This window comes from Camponotus floridanus, unplaced genomic scaffold (assembly GCF_003227725.1).
Source record: "Camponotus floridanus strain SB8 unplaced genomic scaffold, Cflo_v7.5 scaffold9, whole genome shotgun sequence".
NCBI classification, from domain to species: Eukaryota; Metazoa; Arthropoda; class Insecta; order Hymenoptera; family Formicidae; genus Camponotus; species Camponotus floridanus.
In genome coordinates, this window is record NW_020229860.1 from 1,454,130 (window position 1) to 1,477,400 (window position 23,271).

At 35.5% G+C, this 23,271-nt stretch overlaps 1 protein-coding gene across 2 annotated transcripts; it reads left to right on the forward strand.

Moving 5' to 3' along the window:
• The first annotated feature begins 20,941 nt into the window (after positions 1–20,941).
• On the forward strand, positions 20,942–23,245 carry LOC105259263. Of its 2 annotated transcripts, XM_011271102.3 has the most exons (8): positions 20,945–21,124; positions 21,218–21,490; positions 21,570–21,758; positions 21,854–22,044; positions 22,114–22,280; positions 22,406–22,658; positions 22,822–22,970; positions 23,050–23,245. In XM_011271102.3, the coding sequence occupies exons 1-8, from the start codon at positions 21,101–21,103 to the stop codon at positions 23,202–23,204; spliced, it is 1,401 nt and encodes a 466-aa protein (XP_011269404.1). In that variant the 5' UTR covers positions 20,945–21,100; the 3' UTR covers positions 23,205–23,245. The 2 variants fall into 2 exon arrangements, with proteins under 2 accessions (XP_019885572.1, XP_011269404.1); XM_020030013.2 differs by having other exon boundaries at positions 20,942–21,490.
• Positions 23,246–23,271: the final 26 nt, after the last annotated feature.

Consider the following 23,271-nt stretch of genomic DNA (forward strand, 5'->3'; position numbering starts at 1 on the left):
GATCGCCCATATCGATCATCCTGATTTACCGATTTCGCAACGTTTCCGCCGCTGTCTGTCACATTATAGCGATGCACCTGCATAATCTCTTTGTGTCCCGAGATACAAAATTGACGGCCGGCCCGACATTAGTTATATTCCGGATTTCATTAAAATTGAGAGAGACACTCGGCGACAGAATAATCGGTAAATGATATATTTTCCTGTTCATTAAAAATTCAATGCAATTATCGGGCCGGCGATATTCGCACAATCAACGACGAATCGTTTATTTCCGCTTTTCATCTGAAAAGCTGACTCGCATTAATTCTCTCTTTAATTAAATGAGTCCCGGCGAGAGTACCGACAATCCGCGCGCAACGAAATAACGGAGCCGATTCTATTGGTATTGGTCGGCCTAGGTTTCGACTGTGTTTTCAAATCGCCCTAATTGCCGGAAATATCGATAACAATGCGCCGGGATTTATTCGCGAATCGTGGACGAGAGTGTTATTTGCGCGAATCGACTGGTAGAGGACGGGTATTTTATTTTCGCGTGGCTTATCGCGGTCGATCGACGAAACCAAACCGTCCTGCCGGGAGACGGGAAAGTAAATGGAAAACTAGGAGAAAAATGGACGGGGCGGGATACTCGGGACGATGAGAGAGAAGGGGTGGTCGCAGTTCGGCGCGAGCCTCGATTACTTCGCGATGGTGCAATCAACGCCGAGTGATCTTTATTTTCGGTAGCGCCCCGACGAAAGCGGACCGACCCGAGCCGGAATAAATTCAACCGGTCAGGTACTACAATTTCCTCGCAAACGAGACAATGCCGGCCGCGATGCTTCGTTACAACGGGGTGCGATTGTCGTGCCATCAAAGTGGACAGTTTACAGATGGATTGGAAGGCTCCCACTGTGCGGAGGCTCGCCCTCGCGCCCATCAACGGTATGTGCATACTCAGGGACGCACTTCTCTCTGTCTTTCTAGCTCTATCTATCTCTTTCTCTGTTTCTCATTATCGTTGTCGATATGTGCATAGCGCGGGCGATGGACTCTTAAAGGTGATATACTATTGTATATAAATCGTGCGTTAATGTCTCTCATATAGATACGTCTTAGTATCTATCTTGCTTAGTAATATATAAATATTGCAATATATGATATATAATTATATTATATAATTATATTATTTTTAATCATCTTATATATTTTGCATTTCGTTAATAAAAAAAGAAAGATTAAATCGTAATAATAATTTAATCATAATAATAAATGACGTATATATAATTTTGGCGCAATAACACGTGGGATATTAATGAGATGCATTCTAAAGATTGATAAAATATTTTAAATGTATTAGAAAAATATTATTTTTCTTTGCTTCTTTTATATATATTTAAAGCTCGAAACTAATATAATCCGGCTCTACATTTTAACTGATTTTTCCCCTTCTCTTGGAAGTGCAGCCCGTAATTATGTATGACGATCTGAGTTTACAATTTTGGAAAATTTGCGACAAGAGTGAAAAAGGTCGCATCGCGCTTGTGTCAGCAACTCGTACTCGAATCCAATATCTCGCGCGCGTTTAATATCTGGTAATGTTTTTACACAACTCATCCTACGGCAACGCGAACGCGTGTAAATCCGATGTGTTAAAAGTGCGACCCTGCACCTATAACGCGAGTTACGCGCGAATCGCGACCGCGCGCGCGGGCAGGGTCCGGCTGTTGCAACCGCACGAGCTCTCCTCGCATACACTCTCTATCTCTCTCGCTTGTACGCGCTATTACTCAGGTGTAATTGCGTTCTGGGCCCCCCGTGCGCGTTTACACGCGCGCGTAAAAAAAAAAAAGGAAAAGGGACGCGCAGTAGAATGAGTGACGCGCGATTCGGTCCCGCGCAGCTCGATGCAATACTGCAACCGGCAGGCATTTGCCAGTCCCTTCTTCCCCCTCTCGCCAGCACCGTCGTCCACCCTCGATTCAATTCAATGCCACTCAATCAGTCAATGTAACGCGCATGCTGCCGCATACCGTCGCGTTTCGTCAGTGAAACGCCCGCTATTCCCGGCCGCGTTAAGTGTCCCACGTGTAACCGGAGCGTCCATCAAGGATTCGCGCGCGCGAATATGGCACGTCGGTGAGCCGCTTTTATACACGGATTTCATTTTTCAGTTACACTTTGTCGCTTATTCATGGACGAGTCCGCCCGGCACCGATTTCGTTTTCAAAATCGTTGTCCGTCGACGCGATTCAACTATCGCCGCATTCGACTATCACACCTACAACCGTTACTATTGATCTCGGAGATGGCTTTATCGACTCTGTAATTTTTCAATTTGAACATTTTTCAAAAATTACAAGCCGTCGCTATCCGAATAGCGCGACCGCGGATACTAGACGTAAAAGAATTGTATTGCATTTCGCTAAAAAAAAATTGCATTTTCAAAAGTGTTAAAAGGAATAATATATACATATTTATAAAAAGACTTATATAGTTGTGCGCGTAAACTATAATGTTGTCTTAAAGATACGCCCTTATGCTCGTGCGTAATTTAAATATAGTTGATGAAAATTTGCAATTCATACGTCCAACAATGTTGTTAAATATTACATCTCTGCACACAAATGTACGTATATGTTAAAACGCATTTTTTAAAACCGAGAAACTGAGAAGCCGCGTGTTTATTTAGCATACTTTGTAATATAATTCCCTCGCTCGTAATATTCTTGGGCAACACTTTATGTAATATTTTTGTTTCCCCTTAATTCCTCGTGACGTGTAACCAACACCACGTTGGTTACATATTGTAAAAAAAGCTACGAGAGTATTTGCAGCTCTTGTAAACGATGAAATTTTAATTTTTAATTTTGCAGGGTGTCAGAACGGGAGATGTATTCGTTGCGTTTGCGCTCGACTTAAATTACGTGACGAGTAAGCGGCATCGTTGAAAAAGTCGGGAATACATTCGCGAAAATAATACGCGGTCATAAAAGCAAATATCGCGAGGGAGAAGTTTATTGTCTACAGCACACCTGCGACGTTAATTACACTGCATTTCTTACACGTGGTGATAAAATGCGTAAATTACGCGACGTGCCAAATGATGTACAGAACAATTATTGTAAAATATTGTCACTTATTATCATAATCAGTTTTAATAATTAACTTTTTCTCAATTATATATTTTCATTTCAAATTTATATCGCTTTGTATTTGGCTAAAATAATTTATCAAACTAGTCGAAATAATTTTCCAAGTTTCAAAGGTAACAGTGTATGTAAATATTTTTTTATTTGTGACATTTAAGTTTTAAGGCCGCAAAAAACCGAGAAAAAAATCGCAGCTGATCGCATCACACCGGATAAATTTCCGAGGCGTTGCATCGACGCTTTCAATCTTCATTAAGTATAAGATTGCTTCGAGATTTTTAATTATTCGCGAAACTATACGAGGAGAATAAGTACCCTAAAGACGAGTTTTGTAATGAGATGCCATTTAAATCGCTCATCAAGTCTAGCGATTATCTTCCATGTCGGCGCGTCTCATCGCGCGACGATCACGATGCACCGATGCCCTTTGTTTTCATCGCGGCAAAAAGACGCCGCGTCGTTACATTGGCAAGGACGAACGTCGGGATCACGACCCGTGGCGGATTCATAATCCCCGCGAATGACTTAACTAAACGCACCCGTAGACCAGGAATGGACCGTGTCGAATCACGGTTCCCTGTTCTCTCTTCCTCGCGGCCGCGATCATCGTCTCGATCTTTCTCTCTCCCTCTCTTTCTCTCTCTCTTGCCATTGCTTTTCCCAGGGAGAGAAGTTATTCTCCCATCTATATTCTCCGCAGTGCAATCTATGTTGGCCCCGTCGTGCGGTCCGCGCATCTATATACCCCATAAACCACTCGAAATGTCCCTCGACGGTCGCCATCGAGCACCGCGATCTACCATACCAGTGGTATACAACTTGCGCTTCCGAAAAATAAAATAAATCGATGCGGTAAAAAAAAGTTTACAATTTATTTTAGAGAAAACAAAATGTATTGTACAAAAAGTTAAATATCAAATAAATTTAATATCGTAAACGATTATATATTTTATATACTAGATAGAAAGTTAAAAATAGTACTGAAAGAGTAATTATCTCATATGTACTCAGCATGATCAAGGACCAAATTTTAATTCCGCAAAATTTAATCGCCATTATTCGAATTTAATTTCATCTCGAATTTAATTTCCTCAAATTCACTTGAAAACACATAGGAAAAATCTGTGTAAAACTTTCTACTTATATTATTTTCAAATTTGTAGCAATCCTACTTCGAGGGAGGAGGAAACTAAAAGTTCTTCCGGGAGTACACGCCATCTCCATTAGCTAATCACTATTACGAATTCGACATATCTGGCGTGGTCCGTGAGTTGGTCAGCACTGCTGAACGTGCGCGAGACTATCGACGGAATAGAAAGAGGGACGTCGAGGCGGAACGTCGAAAGTTTACATACGAATGCCTGATTTCGTGCATACGCCCCCGCGACAAGAGAGACGGAGGCACCGAATGCGCGCACGACTGAATGTGACGTGCTATCGCGCCACTTGCCATGCTAATTATCCCTGCCAATTATGCGAATAGCGAGAGGGGATGAGGGGGAGCCCGTCTAATGGCGCCGACCCCCTCAAATCCTCCTGACAAGCGTCGATCTTGTTTCTGATTGCGGCAGCACAAAGACATCGCGCCCCGAAGAGATAGCAATTTACCGCAGAATTTCGAGCCAACAATCTGCCGTAGAATACGTCGTATAACGACGCTAATTACATATTTTCGCGAATTATAGCGAAATGTAAAAACGACACTAGTGCGACAAAGAAAAAAAAATATTATTTATTTATTATTTATTATCCACTAATCCTTGCCTTTCGGCTTAGAATATTTATATTTATACTCATTTTATCATACGATTAAACTATAAACTCAGTCTCAAAGAAAAAATATATCTACGTTACGATAAAAATATCATCCCTATAAAATCTCTACGCAAGACTAAAAATATTTGACGGGGAAATGTACACATGTAAGAATCATCTGTTTGCGATCGCGTGACTAACTTTTTTTTTCGGTTCCCCAACCGCCGAATCCTTTCTTCGCACATTGCATAACATCGCGTTCTCAAACAAAATGATAATTTGACGCAATATGCGACGCGCGGCGATCGAAAGATCTTTTTTAAATCGTTCTACCAGGTGTTGTGGATTTTTTACGGCTCGTACATTACCGGTGACAATGTAGACGGCACTCGACGTTACGTGTGCGAAATATATGTGTGGCCAACACGACCGCGTTATCTTTTTTTTCTCTCTTTGCACGCAAAGGTATCGCTCGGTGCTTACCATTACTCACGAGGCGACAAAGAGAAAGAGATAACGGTGGCAAGAGGTGAAAGGGAGCCTTTCCGCCGAACAGGACCTAATTGTGGTCGGTGTCACGACAAATATCGCTACTCTCGCCCCTGCTCATCGTGCGTCACGATGGCGTCGCGCTAGTTTACCGATACTTCCTATGCTAATTGCGTCCAATTAGCATAGCGATGACATAACGCCGCAGAGCGCACCGTGAATTTCGGGGTTCGTCCGTTTCCTCGTAAATTCGTCGATAGCTCCCTTTCTCCATCCCCGAAGCTGCGATACGCACGACGACTCGACACACACGTTCGCACGACGTTGTTTCGTTCTCCTTGCCCTGGCGTGTGCGCGTCCGAATGTAAATCGCGCACTCGCGCTACGTCGACCAGAACCATTCGGACATGGGATTAACATAAAAGGAAGAGTCAATATCGTAAACAATGTTCGTTACAATGGACCGAGCAGTACCGAGCAGTACCGAGGCGATAAATTCATCGATATAAGACCACGAAGGGATGAGAAGTAGGAAGGGAGGGAAAGAGAGATCAAAGAACGACCGCAAAAAAGACGTTGATTGGCCGTGTGATGGGAAGAAAAATTACACCGAGAGAGAGAAAAAAAGAGTGACAGGCAAGAGGAAAGAGAGAGACGCGACTTTTCATCGATATTATAAACTACCGTTCGGGGGTTGCAACTTCCCTCCGGGCGACAGTGACACGACGGGTTTGACCGGCTCGTAAATTCGTCGATATGCAAAGCAGCTTCTATCTCTTCCATCGCTTCCTCTCCTCCGCCTCTTCCTCGGTTCGTCTCTTTTCTCCTCTCTTTTTTTAGGCCGTGTTCGATAGCGAATAAATTCGCGGGCGAGCGTGCTACCCCAATTTTTAGGAGGGTTGATTCTTCTTCCCCGGGTCAAAGATCACGCGATTGCGATCGTGGATCGTCCGCGCAGTTTCTCTAACGTTTTCTCTCGCAGGTAGAAACACATATCGTGCTGCTGCACGATCGTTCATTTGCATGGGAATGGTGAGAATGGCACACAAAGGTAACTATAGAAAGAAATCTTGCCCGGAAAATATGGAGCACCTTTTGTGCGCCTTTTTGTTGGACACGTTGCGTATCTCAATTTATCGCTCGTAGCATCGGTTCTTTCAACAGTGATACAGCAATGTGCAAATACATTTTTTTCTCGTCGATGTGTTTCTCTTTTTCACGTTCAACTTATTAAAACATTCACTTCCTCTCTATGTTTATGCGTATAAAATCTTTATTTGATATAATTCACAAAAAAGAACTTGTCGACTGAATTCTAAACTTGGCACTTTGATGTATAGAATAAGGGAGAGTGAAACTAAAACTATTTTGTTTAAAGAAATACTACAAGTTGACATACGATATATTGCACAATGATACTAAACAAGCGGAATTATGCGTTTTACTCACTCCGTGTAGCGTTATCCCATCAATAACGCGCTAAGTGTATGCTGCATTGATAACGAGCTAAGCTAACTTCAACGGTGGAGAGATAGTTGTATCCTTAAATAAACTCGACTACTAAAGGAGAAATCCTGGAACACGTAGCGCACAAATACCTTGGCGATCCCATCCATTTTATATCACGCGGTTTGCAATGCCTGTATTTATCATGCACTTCAATATTGTTGTAACGCGAGATCGCGCGTGCATTAACTCGAGAGGATAAATAAATAACGCGGAAGCGGGAATGGAACGTTTGCGCGCGCGTAGATAGCTTGTCTCGTCCGTTCTAAAAAAACAATTCTGTCTCACGTATCATCGGGGAGTAAAACTATCTTATCGCATGTAATCATCATCTCCGCATTTCAAGACGACAGTTCTTGCGCGCAATCACCGCGAGTTCGTTAATTTAACTGTAGAAATCGCGAACAAGGATATCCTTTCAAAAGATTAAAATAAATAATAATATATATAAGTAAAAATATGATGTAGAAAATGTAGAAAATTTGGAAAATCTAAGAATTATAAGAAAATTTAAAAATTGTAAAAGATGTAAAAAATGAGTAGTGTCTTGCGATTCAATTTTGCATTAAAAAAGAAAAGAATGAAATGTGTGAAAGAAAAAACTTTTTTCAAAATAATGAAACAGGTAAAAATCAAATAAGTAAAATTTCTAAGAGAAAATTTATGTTTGTTGATAAACAATCGGTGTAATTGTTGGGCGAAAACAGTTTTAAAAGATTCGGAGCAATCAAAATAAAATTCAAAGTAAACATGTAACTTGCACAGGCAATTATGGAAAAGACTGTGCTATCGGGTGTCCAAATTAAATTAATTCTCATAATAGAATATACATTTAAAAATCCTTTTAAATATAAAAAGTTAAATTCATTTTTCTTGTTTTCTTTTTACACACAAAATATTTAAATATAAAAAAATAGAGAATACTTTTGTCTAATGTATAATTTTACCTGTTTGATTGATTCAAAGCTTTCTCGTGATTATGTTAGTTTAAAAAAATTAATTCTATTGTTTTATTTAATGCTAGTATAAATGCTTAAATGATTAAGGTATTATTTGTTCAAAATAAAAGATTGCCAACAATTTAATGTAGATTAGAATCAAAAATGACTGTGGTTAACGTTCGTTCTTCTAGATCATAGATGGGATTATTTAGCACGTACACGAGGGTTGACTTTAAGTATCACTCTCGTTAACTATTCGCGAGAAGCACACACTGTAAAGCACACGCTCTCTTTTTTCAGCCCCTAAAGGCGATATATAATGGTTTTCCGACGCGAGGAGCGCATTTGTATTTTGCCTTTACGCCGTGATTATGACCGAATTAAAGTTTAAACTGGCATATCGTTTAGGATAATGCAGGATAAAATCGCACTGAACGATCACCCGGTAGCCCGGTAGACGTTGAACGGAAAACGAGAAGGGACAAGGAGACGGGGACGCAAAGACCTCGCGATATTACGCCAACTTTACGATCCAGAACTTAGTTTGCATATCAATGGGATACACATTCGCCTTCCAGAATCCGGGAAGCATTTTTCGAAAAAGCGTCGCCGCCGCGGAAATTGGGACGCTCTCGCGTCTCGCGGGAGTCCAACTTTTGCGTATGTGCACTTTATTGATAACGCTTATCGCGTCTCACTCTTCGTCCCGGCGAATCGGCGGAATAAAGTTTCGTACAAGTGCTGCGAGAAGGTGGCCGTCGTTTTCTTCGTTCCGGCAGATTTTATCGTATATAGTGCTCCGAAATGGCATACTTGAAATTTCCGTTGGGAGAAGAAATCGATATCGCGTGTGTGGACAAAAATATATTAAGAAATATGCAACGATATATGTGTATGTGTGTGAAAGATTAAATTAAGTATGACATAATAATGAATATAATTAGAGAAAAATAAATTCTTCAAAACAGCCGTTATAAAATTGTGACTAATTGTTGCAAATCTATTACTTTCAAATATTGCTTTAATAATTTAATCTATTTTATAATAATATAAAGATCTTTCCTTTATTCACTTATAATGTACTTGATCTTGTAAAAGTTTTTTGTGTCGCTACGGAATAATATATTTTAATACATAAGGGACTTTATAAAATATTCTTCGAAGGAAAAACATGTCACAGGAAAATGTAAAGATACGACATAAATCTAAGTTTAGAAAAATATGGCAGGTTCGATAATGAAGAGCCCTTTTTCCTCGCATCAGGATGAACTTTGCCGAAAGAGAGCAACATCGAGTGGCACTCTCGTATACACAATCCCCCTTTTCGCGTCGATAGAATATTTAATTTAATGAAGATCTAATATAAATATCGAAGATTAATCGAGGCGTAATGCGTTCGCGTTCAGGAATGATAAACTACCCTGTTGGACCGATAACAGCGGAGTCACTGTCCATCAATATTACGCGCATATTCCCTCTCGAAGTCGAACTCACTTTATCCCGATGAGAAAAGTGAGTTACTCACTTTTCCTCGTCTTCGGGCCTCGTCCCGTTCCCCAACCGAAGAAGAAAATCCCTTCCAAATATAATTATGTCGAGTGACCTCGTTATCGTGCCGCCTCCCATCTTTCAAAAGTCGTTATAAACCCTCATAAATTATAACTAAGTTCCACACCGTCGAAGATCTCTGTCAAATCGTACTACTGTTGTACATTTTCCGATATGGTTCCGATATGGAAAATTTCGTATTTGAAATTATGATAATGAGATTCGAGATGACTCACGTGGCGTTCCGTGCCTTTACGTAAATATGAATAACTGTTTATTACATATGTGAAAAGGTATATTGATTTTTAATAGAATTTTAAACTAAAACTAAATCTTCATGACGATTTAATATTAAATTAAATTTCTCTTAAAATAAATTTAATTTCAAAATTAATTTCTTTCTATGTATATTGTCTTTTTTTAACATTTATATATTTTAATTTTAATATCGAAAGCTTTTTAATTTCCTTTTATAATTAAATCTTTTACTACTGCGATTTTTACAAGTTTGCAATAAATTGAATTATGACATTCACGTATATAAATAATACTATTGACATATATAAATAATACCATTGACATTTATCGTAAATAGACATAATGTCCATGTTCTTGGAAAATCTTTCATTTAATGTGAAATTTCCTTTCCTCCCAGTTAAGTCGTCCGTCATGCATCAATAGAATTCCGGAAAAGCGACGAATATGGAGCGGTCGAAAGCATCAGGGAGGAGAGGGTGGAGGAGAATAAAGCTCCATGGTTCATAAACAATTCCATATGGTCTCGAGCGTTCACCGAGCGGCACTTACGACCACCACGATCGCGCTTCTTCCCAGTTTCCTCGATATCGTCTCTACTTTACTTTCACCATTTCCGGGCCTCGCCTCGCAGCGTTTATGCCTCCGTACCTACCATCGGGTTATGCCTTCGGGATTGTTATATACGCCCGTCGACGATTACGCCACCCTCGGCTCGGCTCGGACCCGAAAAACGAGGGGGAAAGACATATACAAAGAAAAAGAGAGAAAGAGAGAGAAAGAGAGAGAAAAATAGAGAGCTCCATAACCGTAACCCGGCCCAGAAGGTCGCGCTTCAGTTTGGACGAGTACAAATCTCCCGTAATGACAGATAGATACCGGAGCGACCCTTCGTTCAACCATCATGCCAGCTACCGCGAGAAAATGTCAAGGGGTTGGAGAGAAGCGTTGCGAAAGAATTCCATCCCGTGCACCGAAGTCCTCGTGTAGACAGATAGGCGCATCGAAAGCTTTTCATCGTTGCCAACGACGGAACTTTATGATAATCAGAGTATATCAATAGTTATTTTTCTCGAAAATATTCGCATTTTTTATTATAATACATAAATGAAAAAAAATATATTTATTTAAAGAATTAATTTTAGATTTTTATAATATTGAGACTTTTAATTTAAAGCTCAAATATGGATCTCTTGTAGTTTTTTAGTTGTAATTTTATATTACAAATTGAATCTGAACATTGTAGTTTAATAACTGTCTATAAAAGATTTCAATCTGCACGGTGACAAAATAATGAAATAACAGCGGACAAATATCGACCGCAAAAAGGATTACACTGACTGATGCAAACAATATCCCGGTGCAGCTAATAGCGAGTCACTATATGGAATATTGACACAAATTCCCGGCTTTTTATAAATCGCTAAAAACGCGAAGGGCTTGAAATAATAAAACAACCCGAAGTGTCGCGAAACTCACACGTACGTTGCCATGTGCCATCAAGTACAAATCGCATCGGAACGCAGAGGTGATTTTACAGCTGAGTTTTTTTTCCCTTCGGGCAGATTGACCATTTGACCATTAATTCCAATCACACAGGCCGGTGACTTTTAATTACCAATGAAATTTCCAGAGTATTGCCTGATGAGGCAAAAATTACCGCTCCACGTTAGCGCAGACCCTCCCTTCGGGGATCAATTTTTTTCTTTCTCTCTTTCTCTCTTTCTTGTCCATTACTCTGCTTTTTTCGAACGCTTTCGTCCCCGAGGGTGATCGAGAACTAAATAGCCCGTTGTCGTCGTCGTGTAGACGAGACATCGCGCTCTTGCCGATCCGGAACCGCGCAGGATGCCAGGCATTCGGCCCGGAAATGAGCAAAAGCGAAAAAACATGTTTGATCGCCAAACCAAAGTGTTGTTAGGGCCTTGTGTCGGATGAGCAATTGAATAAAGTGGAGGCGTCAATATGTGACGACACTCGGATACAACGAGGGCGAGAACTAGTCGGCGACAGTCCCTTCGTGTTATCCTATATATAATCGATCAGATTGATTGTCGATCAGTTTTCGTCTCTTGCAAACAATTTTTTTCCAAAATGTTGTAAAGAAATTCATATCTGTTAACAATGTATAAATTGTTTAAAAATGTTATCAATTTTAACGTATGCACGAGATACTAGATTTCTCTATTATATGATAAACTGATATGATTATTTTTAATATACCCCATATAACTTTATTTTTATAAATTATTATTCCAGTTTTATAAATGTTTTTTATATTAAATGCAATCTTTATACATTTATTATAATGTAAAAGCTAGTGTAGATCACAATCATAATAATTTTTCAAAAAAGATATCAATTTCTGATATCGTTACTTCTAAAAATATAATATCGCGTATAACAATAGCCTATTCCTTATAATATGAAAAAGGAAGAGCGCGATAACCGTTGAACTCAAGGTTCATTATAATTACATCGGACTTAATCGGAATGCAGCAAAACCCGTCCTCGTCATCGTTCTACTAAGAATATGCTAAGCAGAAAGTAACATATGGTAATAGTTGCACAGTCTATTTTATAGTCAGTACGAGTTTCATCTAACCAAACGTGTCATTTGTTTCTTCCGCAAATGTCTAGAAAAGTATCGTTCTTTATTTTATGAATTATTATTATCTCAAGAATAACAGAAAATACTCGAATATTTCATTGTCAAATTAAGTATAAAGAGATGCAGTAAGCAATCAAACATTTATGATAATGTTTTTTTAAATTAAATTTGTTTTAATTTGTATTGTATAAATTACAAGAAATTATTAAATATGAATTAATATAAAAACTAATATATTATATTAAATTTTAGCAATAAGAATGACAAGGAAAATATATATATGGAAATGCAAATGTAATTCTTTCTAATTGTAGATTCTTTGATTAATTTTGGATTAATTTTTCCTTGTTGAAATTTTAATATAACCCCATTTTTCTATAATTTTTTAATTTTCAATATTAAATATAATCTCAAAGGATAAATTAAAATTGTATGCACATATGTGATTTACACAAAGAAAAAGTATTCTCCAATTTTAATCGCACATAACTCTATTAAAATCTCAATATTTTTGTAAAATAAAATTTGAAAATAGCCAAAGAATCCATAGTTGAGGCAAACTACAACTGACTATGTGTATATATGTGTGTGTAAATATATATTTGAAAGTTTATATATATCCTAAACGTTCAAGAGTAATTTATATGTTTATAAGATTCTCTAACCTTGGATGCTCGCGTCAAAAGTAAATCTTCGAATATCGCGATAAAATTCGGCCTTCGCACGATAGTCGCCGCATCGGGACATGCCGGCGGAAGCGGTTGGGCCCTCGACGTTATTTCAATAAAGCAAATGGAATAGACTACACGGAGATGGTATATTTCCCCATAGAAAATGGAAAAGAGCAGAAGGGAGGAAGAGAGAAAGAAAGAGAGAGAGAGAGAGGGAGAGAAGGGAGAGAGGCACGCAGAGACTGCGGCGCGAGCTATGATGGAGCCGTCAGTACATCGTGATCCACGCATCATCAACATTGACGACCTCCGTCCGCTTTTTGGCCCCGACAGAACCCCTCTTCTCAGAGCTATTGCGCCAGTTTACGAGCCTTCAGGGAGATCTGCTGCCTCTCTCTCTCTCTCTTCGTTTTCCGCTTTTCATGTATCGTTGTTGATAGCTACTGATCGCGCGGCGACGTTCGTCGGTAAAATGCATTCTCGGTAACCCGTGACGTCATCGTCTAATTCACCCTTCACGCCTTGTTATGCCGCGGTAACGTACCGTTTTACGATTTCGTCGCGCGCCGCCTACAAATTGGCAATTGTTAATTAGCATTCTCGCGGAAGAGAGGAATAAGGGCGCTCGTTCCATCCCCCGGGACTGGAAAGCTCGCATTCTCCGAAGATTTACGCGACGCAACTGATACGTATTCGCTTCCGTACATCCGCTTTACTCGACCTGCATTCATCGACGCATGTATGCATTCATACATCTACCGACATCTATTGTTATTTGTATTATTGTTTATTATTATATATATTGTACTTGTATTTGAGTTATGTGCGTTTGTTAATTAACATTATTATATATATCTATATATGTACAATATTATATATATATATATATATATATATATATATATATATATATATATGAATGCATTGAGAGATTATTAATTAACGTATATAAAATATAATTAGATATTTTATAATATTATAGATTATAAAACACAAAATTATAGATTTTATTTCTATTTTTGTCGCAAATTACAAGTCATTAAAAAGAGATTTTAGGTATAAAACTGTTAGCTGTAAAACTGTAACGAGTCAGAATAACGAGCGACAATATGTTTGGTTTTACTCAAAAATAATTATCGATTTATATAGTAAAAATACGTAACAACAAATATGCGCAAATTAATGCAAATATTACATAAAAGTTTGATCACATTTGAAAGACGCGTAGACATCATTAAAGGATAGATACACCATGCGGGTAAATTAATAATTCATCGACAATTAACCCTTCGCAGGTGGTCAGAATAAAATGCAAGACAGCATATGTTTGTCCTGATGAATCATAAAGAAATTAGCATAACTAACCCACGAGATCATTAGCATATTCGTGTCGAGTACTGGAAATATTGGGATCTTGCATGTTTACCGCTCGTCTTGTAATCTTAACAGTATTCTATCTCTTATCACTCGAGGAAATGTTTTTTTTTTTCTATCATACAATACATCTCGCCTTTCAGTGTACAATTTTCAAATATATGTCATATACTTTAAACATATTTTAGCTATAAAAAGATTGTTTCATATTAATCCGATGTGTCGAATGTAAGAAAATATATTAAAAGAAAATAACAAAATTAATATATTTTACTGTTAAACCCGAAAAAGAATATCTCATTGTCAGTATATAAATAATAATTAAAAATTTAATATATTTATATTTAGAAGAAACACAAGTCAAACTTTATCGTTATACTCAAAAAATATTTTGTAGGCTTGAATGAGAACGAGAAACAAAAAGAAATGTAAAAAAATGTTACGTTATTTTTTTTAAATGCGACTGACTTTATTCTTTCTTTATGCCTTATTTTATAGTCAATTATTCTGATTTTATGAGCTTTTTCAAACAAATCTTGACCGCCGTGATTGCGAATCAAACACTTTTCGCCCAATCGCGAGCAGCCGCGTCGCGTCGATATTTCGTCAAAGTAGTAAATCGACAGTATCCCGTCGAATCGAGCCGGAAAATATTTAATTACTAAATCCGGAATAGCGGCACGTCGGATTCCTCCCACGCTCATACGTCCCGCAGGGCATATTCACTCTCCAACAAGCTTCAATCGCCCTCCGCACATCCCTATTTCGGTTTAATATTTATAGAACGTATGCAGATGTCATAATAAGGTAAATCGTTTGCGATTGTGCGTGAGGGTGCATATGAGTGTACGAATTACTTCATTATGATATATACTGTAAACGAAGTTCAGCGAAATAATGTAGAAACGTTCCCTTTATGATTGAAGCTCATTATATTTGTAAATTATATTCGACTAATAAAAAAATTTTTTACATATATATTAATTAAAAATATTACGCAAATTTAAAACTTATCATTCGCTATCAACTTCGCAATCTTAACAACTTCTTGTCAAAAAATATTAGTGTCACTTAATAAATCACAAATTTAATCAATGAACAATTCTACAAATAAAATCTTTTTTTATCAGATAGTTCGCGTTATCAAATATTGTATCAAATTGCCGCATAGTGGCACAAAAATAGTTATGCGTGCTAGAAACAATAATGACGATTGCAACCTGCATCGACTGAACGCGTATTTTAGAGGAACCTCGCTGCCGTAGAGAATGATTCATGCGTAATTAATGAAACCAATAAAGCCGTTCGCACCCGCGGAAATTCGTTAAATTTAATTGGACGCGAATAATCCTACAGTCGAACGAGGAGCCGCACGAAGAAGGGGGAGAGGATGTGCCAGTTTGTGGGTGGTAACGTCGGGGGGAGGGGGGGAAGAGAAGAACCCAGGTGAGTTCTAAACACAACAAGAAACATTCGAGATGTGCGGTTCTATAGTTGATGGAGAACGAAATTGCAAAGAAACAGCGGGAATCGACCGTCTATAAATAAAGCGTTAAAGAAAACGGGAATGTTTCCGCAAAAGTCACAAAAGGATTTTTACCAGCAATTTCGCATGCAAAAAATCTCCATCTTTATAAAATTATTCAAATAAATTTATTTTCAATTTAACGACATGGCTATAATTCTACGAATTCTATGAATTCTAATGTCAATATTTTTATTACATATCTTTGTTACTCCTCGCGTACAGTTTCGAATAAATTAATATTAATAATTATCATAAAATAATAATCTATAAAAAGGAATATTAAGGAATATTATTTTTTTTCATTCTAACAAAATAATTAACGAGATATTATTATTTAAATTCGACGAGGGTAAAATGCATCATCCTGCAGCCATCTGTTAGAACGACAAGAAACTCGTTTGCGAGAAATTTTGCTAAGCTCGGAAATTCGCGGCGAGATATTTAGGGGTATCAATAATATAATCATACATTTTAGAATCGCGATAATAATTGCTAACTCGCATAAATGTTAATATGTGACACAGTAAACAGTTAGCGCGATGTTAGCAGCATCGATCCGCGAACATTTTTTATTTAGCGCTCACGGAACGAAGCAAGCGGATTTAAGAGCAACGCCGTGCGCCATCACGATCGAGGATGCGATATATCTCCATTAATTCGGCTGACAAGTAACAACGTTTCACGCCACGTCGCATTACAAGAGAAGCACCGCGTTACGCTTTCCGGCAGTCTCGTTACGTTGTTGAGAGAATTCGGTCGGCACTGAAATATCGCATTTCCAACTAAATCTGGCCGAATCTAATTTTACGGGACCCATGTGCATTAGCGGATTAATGCACTCCATTCCTGGTGGACCAAGTGATGAGCTGTATTTGCATGACATTATACTTGCGCGTACCCTTGTCCCATTCTCCACCCTCCCCCTTCCCGCCACATCGTCGTCTCTCATTCCGCCCCTTCAATCCTGTCTCTAATTATACGTGTAGCACCACTATCGGCCCTTGCACAGGTGATAATCATATTACTATCCTATCAACGTTATTGCCATTCCTGAACGCATACCACGATCGCACTATTTGAAGTGCTTGGACTAGAGCGGATCGATCGACCGTCAAGAGGGCCTCGGAGTGTGTCCTCTCGCAGTTCATTCGAGGGAGGACGAGAGACCAAGGAGAAGATTAGACAATGGCTTTGTATTTGTCAATTGATAATTAGCGGAGAATCTAATGGAATTGTGTTGTGCATGTAAATGTTTAAAAAATCATGTCTGACATATATTATTCTCCTTGTGTGCTCCTGACATTACGTAAAATACATTTTTGAATTTACATTTTTAATGTACATTTAACATGAAAAATTTTTTACCGTAGATAGCAATTATATTTATTTTTTTCTATACGAAATAATTTTTTTATTCTTATAATAAAGTCTATTTAAAAAATTGTAGTAATTATAAATCTAATGCTGAAATATCTTGTATGAACTGCTTTTTTCCTTGTATTCTATATTCCTGCGAGTCTCTCCATCGTTCCTCGTACAGGATACAAATACGTCTCAGACAGAGCGCAAACAAAACTTGAATAAATAACGATCGAAACGGGCAACGAACTTTCATGGAAGTTGCCGAAAGTAGAACGGGGAGTTATCAGGCAATCCGGCAAGCAACGAAGAAATGCAGCAAACGTACGTATAAGTTCGGATAATCTCGCTCGTTCGAACGGAAAATAAATTTACGTGAGAAAATAAAAAAAGATAACATTATATAAAGTCTGCAAATTTATAGGAAAAGCACTATTTTGCTTTGCGAAAATCTAAAGTAATATATATATTTTTAATTTATATAAAAATTAATCATTATGTATCAAATTACTATTATATTAATATTATAAAAATAATATTTTCTTAATAATAAAAATATTTTTTAAAATTTTATTAAATACATCAAAAATAGATTCTTTTCTAATTAAACTTTTAAATCTAAAATCTAAAATTTATATATAAAAAATATATCAAATATATGAATATTATATTAGATTGGAGTAAAAAAAATATTTTTAAAAACTTTTATTAAATATATCTTTTCTTTCTTCAAGTTTAATTTAATTAAAAATGAATCTCTTTTTAAATTATATTTTTTTTTAATTGGCAAGATTTATTACTCCAAAAAAAGTTTTCTAATTTTCTAATTTTTAATTTTTCAAAAAAATTATCACAGATTTATCAGAAAATTTGTTATTTCAGAAAATGAATTCACAAAGGGACACTCTCTTTGCTAAGATATTATGTACACTTCCATTATCAAATGTGTTACACACCGCCTCGCTGTATCAAACTGCCGGCCGCTGTCAGCAATTTCAAGAACGCGTGCGGAAAGAATAATTTTCAGCACCAGCAATTAGGGAGTACAAAAGAAATCGTTCTACTCTGTAATTCTTTATACAAACATCCCGGCGCCTGTATTCACGCGTCCCTTTCCACGTACAAGCGTATACGCACGCGATATGCAAATCCGAAGATAATGCACATCGGAGGTGATCGCAGACGCTCGTAATTTGCGCAACCCGCGCATTTTTCTAATGACATTTTTTTTATAATTAAAGGATAAGGTCGTGAGCGAGCGCGCGCGTATCTTAACACGCTCCTTTTTAAGGGCAATTCTTATCAATTTAATTCAATGAAGTCCACGCACGCGTTATGAGAGCCTCTCTAAATGACCTTATTCCCTGTCATTACTTCATTATTAACGTGATAGTATCGTAATATCTACTAATCCTTGAATCAGCATATTATTGTAATTGTTTTGCAAATCTTCTCTAATTCTCTTTTCAAGGTTTCAATCTCTTTCAAAGATAAATAGGATGATATGACTGAAGATACTGAGATATGCGTACTAAATTTGATTTTATAATTAAGCTCAAAATTGCAACTGATATCACGAAATTATATTGCACAAAGTGCATGATTTTACATGAAATTCAACAAATATAATTTCCATCTCGACATATTCAATGATGAAAAAACAATCGCGATACTGATTTCAATTTTGGACGGTCTTTTATTTAATAATCCGCGCGATCATTTAATAAGACGATAGGTTGAATAATATTGTTATCAACTAGCGTCATTATGCAAATATTTTATGCAGTTGCAAAGTTATACATTTTTCTATTCAATACTTCACGTCATAATATTCTTTGTAATTTACTTTTTCAATATTTCAAAACATTTATTTTATTATTTTTTACCGTTATTCGTAGCCAAAATTTCGTCTAAATTCTCAAATTCAAAATTCAAATCTGTTTATCGAGAACAATATTACTGAGCAGCGACAGACTTTTCCAGACTACGAGATGAAATATCTCACAAATTTCCCATTACATGTGTCTATGATTTATATAAGTTTATTATTCATTTAAACCATAAAATCGAATTAATGCGCGTATGCGATTTCTAACAATAAAAACAAATAATAAATAAACAATAATAAACACTCACCCCTAGAGCTGTTTCGGTACAAGATGTCTCTCCTACATCTTCTCTCCTAGACCTGCTTTTAGGACCTCCTTTTTGGACAGGCTTTCTCTCGCGTTATCAGGATCACTACGTTGATCTATAAAAATTATATCAACTTTAAAACAATTAATTATAATCAACCTCAAAATAATTAACATTTCAAAAAAAATATTATTTTACGCATTGAATTGTATATTAATAAGTAGATAATGCGTATAATAATAAGCAAATTTATGAAACAATTTTATAAATTTTGAAAAAAAGAACTCTATTAATAATTTTCTAATAACACTATTAAAAGCTATAGAAATAGAAACTTTTATAAAAATTATAACTCTTTTCTTCTTATTTAACTCATGTAAATAAAAAAATTAAATAATGCAATTAATTTCTTAATTTTAATCGGGTGTACACAACTAATAAATAAACTAATATATAAATAATAAATTATCACAGAGTTGCTCTACTGGTGTCCAATGATTCTAAAAATAATGTGCATAATGTTTCTCATGTCTTGATTATTAAATGAAGGATTTAGGAAGAATTTTCTTTTTTAAAAAATATTACAGTCTTTTTTATTAATTTTTACAAACACCAACCGCAAACTAGGTGCAATAATAATGAGTAATAAATATATAATCAATTAATAATTTTACGAATCTGTTCTATAAAGTATCCAAAGTAGTTGATTTTAAAAAACTAGCTATTTATTAAAGGTTTATTAAAAGTTAATTAATTGTTAATTGTAATAATATAGCGAATTATTATAATTATATTTCGATATTTATCACAATCGCGTTTAGGAAAAGAATTCAATAATACGAAGCGTTTCGTACCAGTTTACTACTCGATATCGCTGTGCAAATGAATAAAAATGACAAAGTCGAAATATGAAAGCAATAGAATATTATATCTCACGATCAAACATTATGTTGTTAAAGATTCGTTGAAATATCTTCCTACGACACACATATATATACTATTTCGATCTAATCACATATATATACTATTGTTCGAATCGCACCATTTAAATTGTAATAAGACCGATATTTTAACAATAATGTGTACTGACTAACCTGTCGCTGCTTGTCGCGAGCCGAGAGAGAACAGGGCTAGCTGTCTCACTTCGTCTTTTTAGATTTGCTGCACTGTTCAAGATGTACGCATGCGCGCGAAATATCAAGTTATACAAATAATTTGAATTAGATAATTATATTTATTAAATAGTTTTAAGATTATTAATTATTTAATAAACAATTAATATATTATGGACCTCTTTCTTCCGTTACTCACTCTTGCGATTCGATTATTTCATTGCGCATTCTCAATTCAAATTGTATTTAATCGTCGAATATAAAGTCGATCGATATTGATTATAGCAAATTATTTTGCGACTTGTCGCGAATATATTTTAAATTCAATAACAAAGCGTCTTATACTATTTCTCATTCGAATCGCACCATTTAAATTGTAATAAGACCGTTTTTTTTAACAATAATGTGTACTGACTAACCTGTCGCTGCTTGTCGCGAGCCGAGAGAGAACAGGGCTGGCTGTCTCACTTCGTCTTTTTAGATTTGCTGCACTGTTCAAGATGTGCGCATGCGCGTACATGCCTATGAGCGAGACACCAAGCTCTGAAAATCTATCACACATACACACCACACACAAGCTTGCTATTTACGTATGTGCATGCGTAGCGTGGCCGGTGCATTTTCTACTTTCTGTTAATAATTAGTAGTGATGATGATATATTTAAATCAGAATTAAACAGTATGGAAAATTTTAACGAATTTGAGGTCAATAATTTGTTACATAATTCTGCAGTATATTTTGAGGATACTAAAATATCATCAGATAGTTTGTCTTTAATGGATATTAATATTATACAGGGGATTGACGATAGCCTAGTAAATGTAAAAGATCCAGCGACAGATCCTCTTTTTATTAGCGATTTGGAAGAAAATGACATTGATACATCACTTATGGATTCAAAACCAGTAGAACCAGTAAAATCAGTTTGTGCTGATAAACAAATTAGTAATGTTAATAATCCTTTTGAGAAACAAAAATATATATATAAGCTGAATGAAAAAGAGAAACATGTTTTAAAAGAATTGGAAAATATACAAAATTGGGAAAAATTGCCATTACCTTTCGTAAAGGTTAGTTGATATATTTTAAATATTATATATGATTTATTTTGACCATATTAATTGAATTGATTTTGTCTTGAATATACAGAAATTGCACGAACTATCTGTAAAACTAACGCATAAAGTGCCTCCGCAACATAAAATAGAGCTTACTGGATCACATGCACCAACGAGGAAAGAGAAAAAATTATTTGAGAAACATGGACCACTTCGAAAGGGATTATATTCACCTATGGAAGATAAAATTATCAGAAAAAACTGGGAAACATTTTGCCAGGTATATAGTTATCTGTTTTAGATGTACTATATACAACATGTAATATAATCTAATATATTAATATGTTATAATATCTTTTATATTATATAATATAGCTTCATGATTGGGACAAAAATATTGTTAAACCATTTCTTAATTGGAGACATAATGGAAAATATTATATACATAATGTGAAAGAAAGACAAAAATTTGTACAATTTTTGGCAAATGGATTACCTTGGCGGACTTTATATAGTGTATATTCCAGATTCAAAATATTATATTGTAAAAAAATTACTCATGTTCGGTACGATACAGATTTTAAATTGTATTTGAATTTTTACACATATATTATACAATAATTTTTCTGTTTCAGATATTCTTCAAAAGAAGACAAAAAAATTTTAATGTATATACGGAATAAATATCTCGATCAGCGTGACACTAAATATGTTGAATTGGCAAAGTTACTAAAACGAACAAGACGATCAATTCTTAAACGATATCAATATCTCAAAAAGATTGAAGATTCAGAAGTAGAATGTAGGTATTTTGTGATACTATATCATTCAATATATATATATTTATAATTCTCTCTCTCTCTTTTTCTCTAGATGTTTGAAAGATTCACATCTGTATATTACTAAAGTTATCTATTTTAATTACAGCATTACCAAATATTAAATGGACATTACCATTAATCAAAAAGTTTATAAAAACTTTACTTAATATAACATTAAGTGAGAATATAAAGGAATTAAAAGGTGCTATAATTCCGAAGCCAGTGTGGCAAAAAATGGAAGAGAAATTAAATATACCTGAAAACGTTTTAAAAACATTTTGGCAACATCAGTTGCATCTGCAATTATTTAGTTCACGTGCTATCTATTTAAATGATATTAAGATACAATTAATTGAATAGTAAGTATCACATAAAATTTATTGCATATTCATTACAAGTATATAAATGGATTCCAACATATAACAAACACTATTGAATCATTACATGTTATATAATCATATATATATATATATATATATATATATATATATATATATATATATAAATAATTCATTATTTCAGTATGTATGAAAAAGGAATAGCAAATACTCGTGAAATTATATGGTCTAATGTCGCACGATATTTTGATGGAGCAACTGCAACATTTCTTTGTAGAACTTTTTTTTACCTAATTCAAGAATGTAATATGCAAAATTCGGAAAACTTTGCCGGTAACATAAAATAATATTTAAAGCATATTTCTAAAATTATGAATAAAGTTATATTATATGAAAACTTTTATATTTACAGATATTGTAGAATATCTATATCATACTAAAATCCCCGAAATTAAAGAGGCTCCAACAGATAAGTTCCTACCTAGAATTATATATCAAAATAAAAAGATTTATTTATTAAATGAAAAAGACAGTAATAATGTAACTATAGCCGACAATGATGATTAGGATTATAGTATTGATTGTAACATTAATAATCTAATCTCTTGTATTATATTTTAATACTCCTCAATTC

Bases quoted from the DNA above. Each gene is read 5' to 3' on its own strand.
- LOC105259263 (XM_020030013.2), top strand. From the start codon at position 21,101: ATGGAAAATTTTAACGAATTTGAGGTCAATAATTTGTTACATAATTCT. The intron at 22,659-22,821 runs GTAAGTATCACA...TCATTATTTCAG, and splicing joins AAGATACAATTAATTGAATA to TATGTATGAAAAAGGAATAG. The intron at 22,971-23,049 runs GTAACATAAAAT...TTATATTTACAG, and splicing joins AAATTCGGAAAACTTTGCCG to ATATTGTAGAATATCTATAT.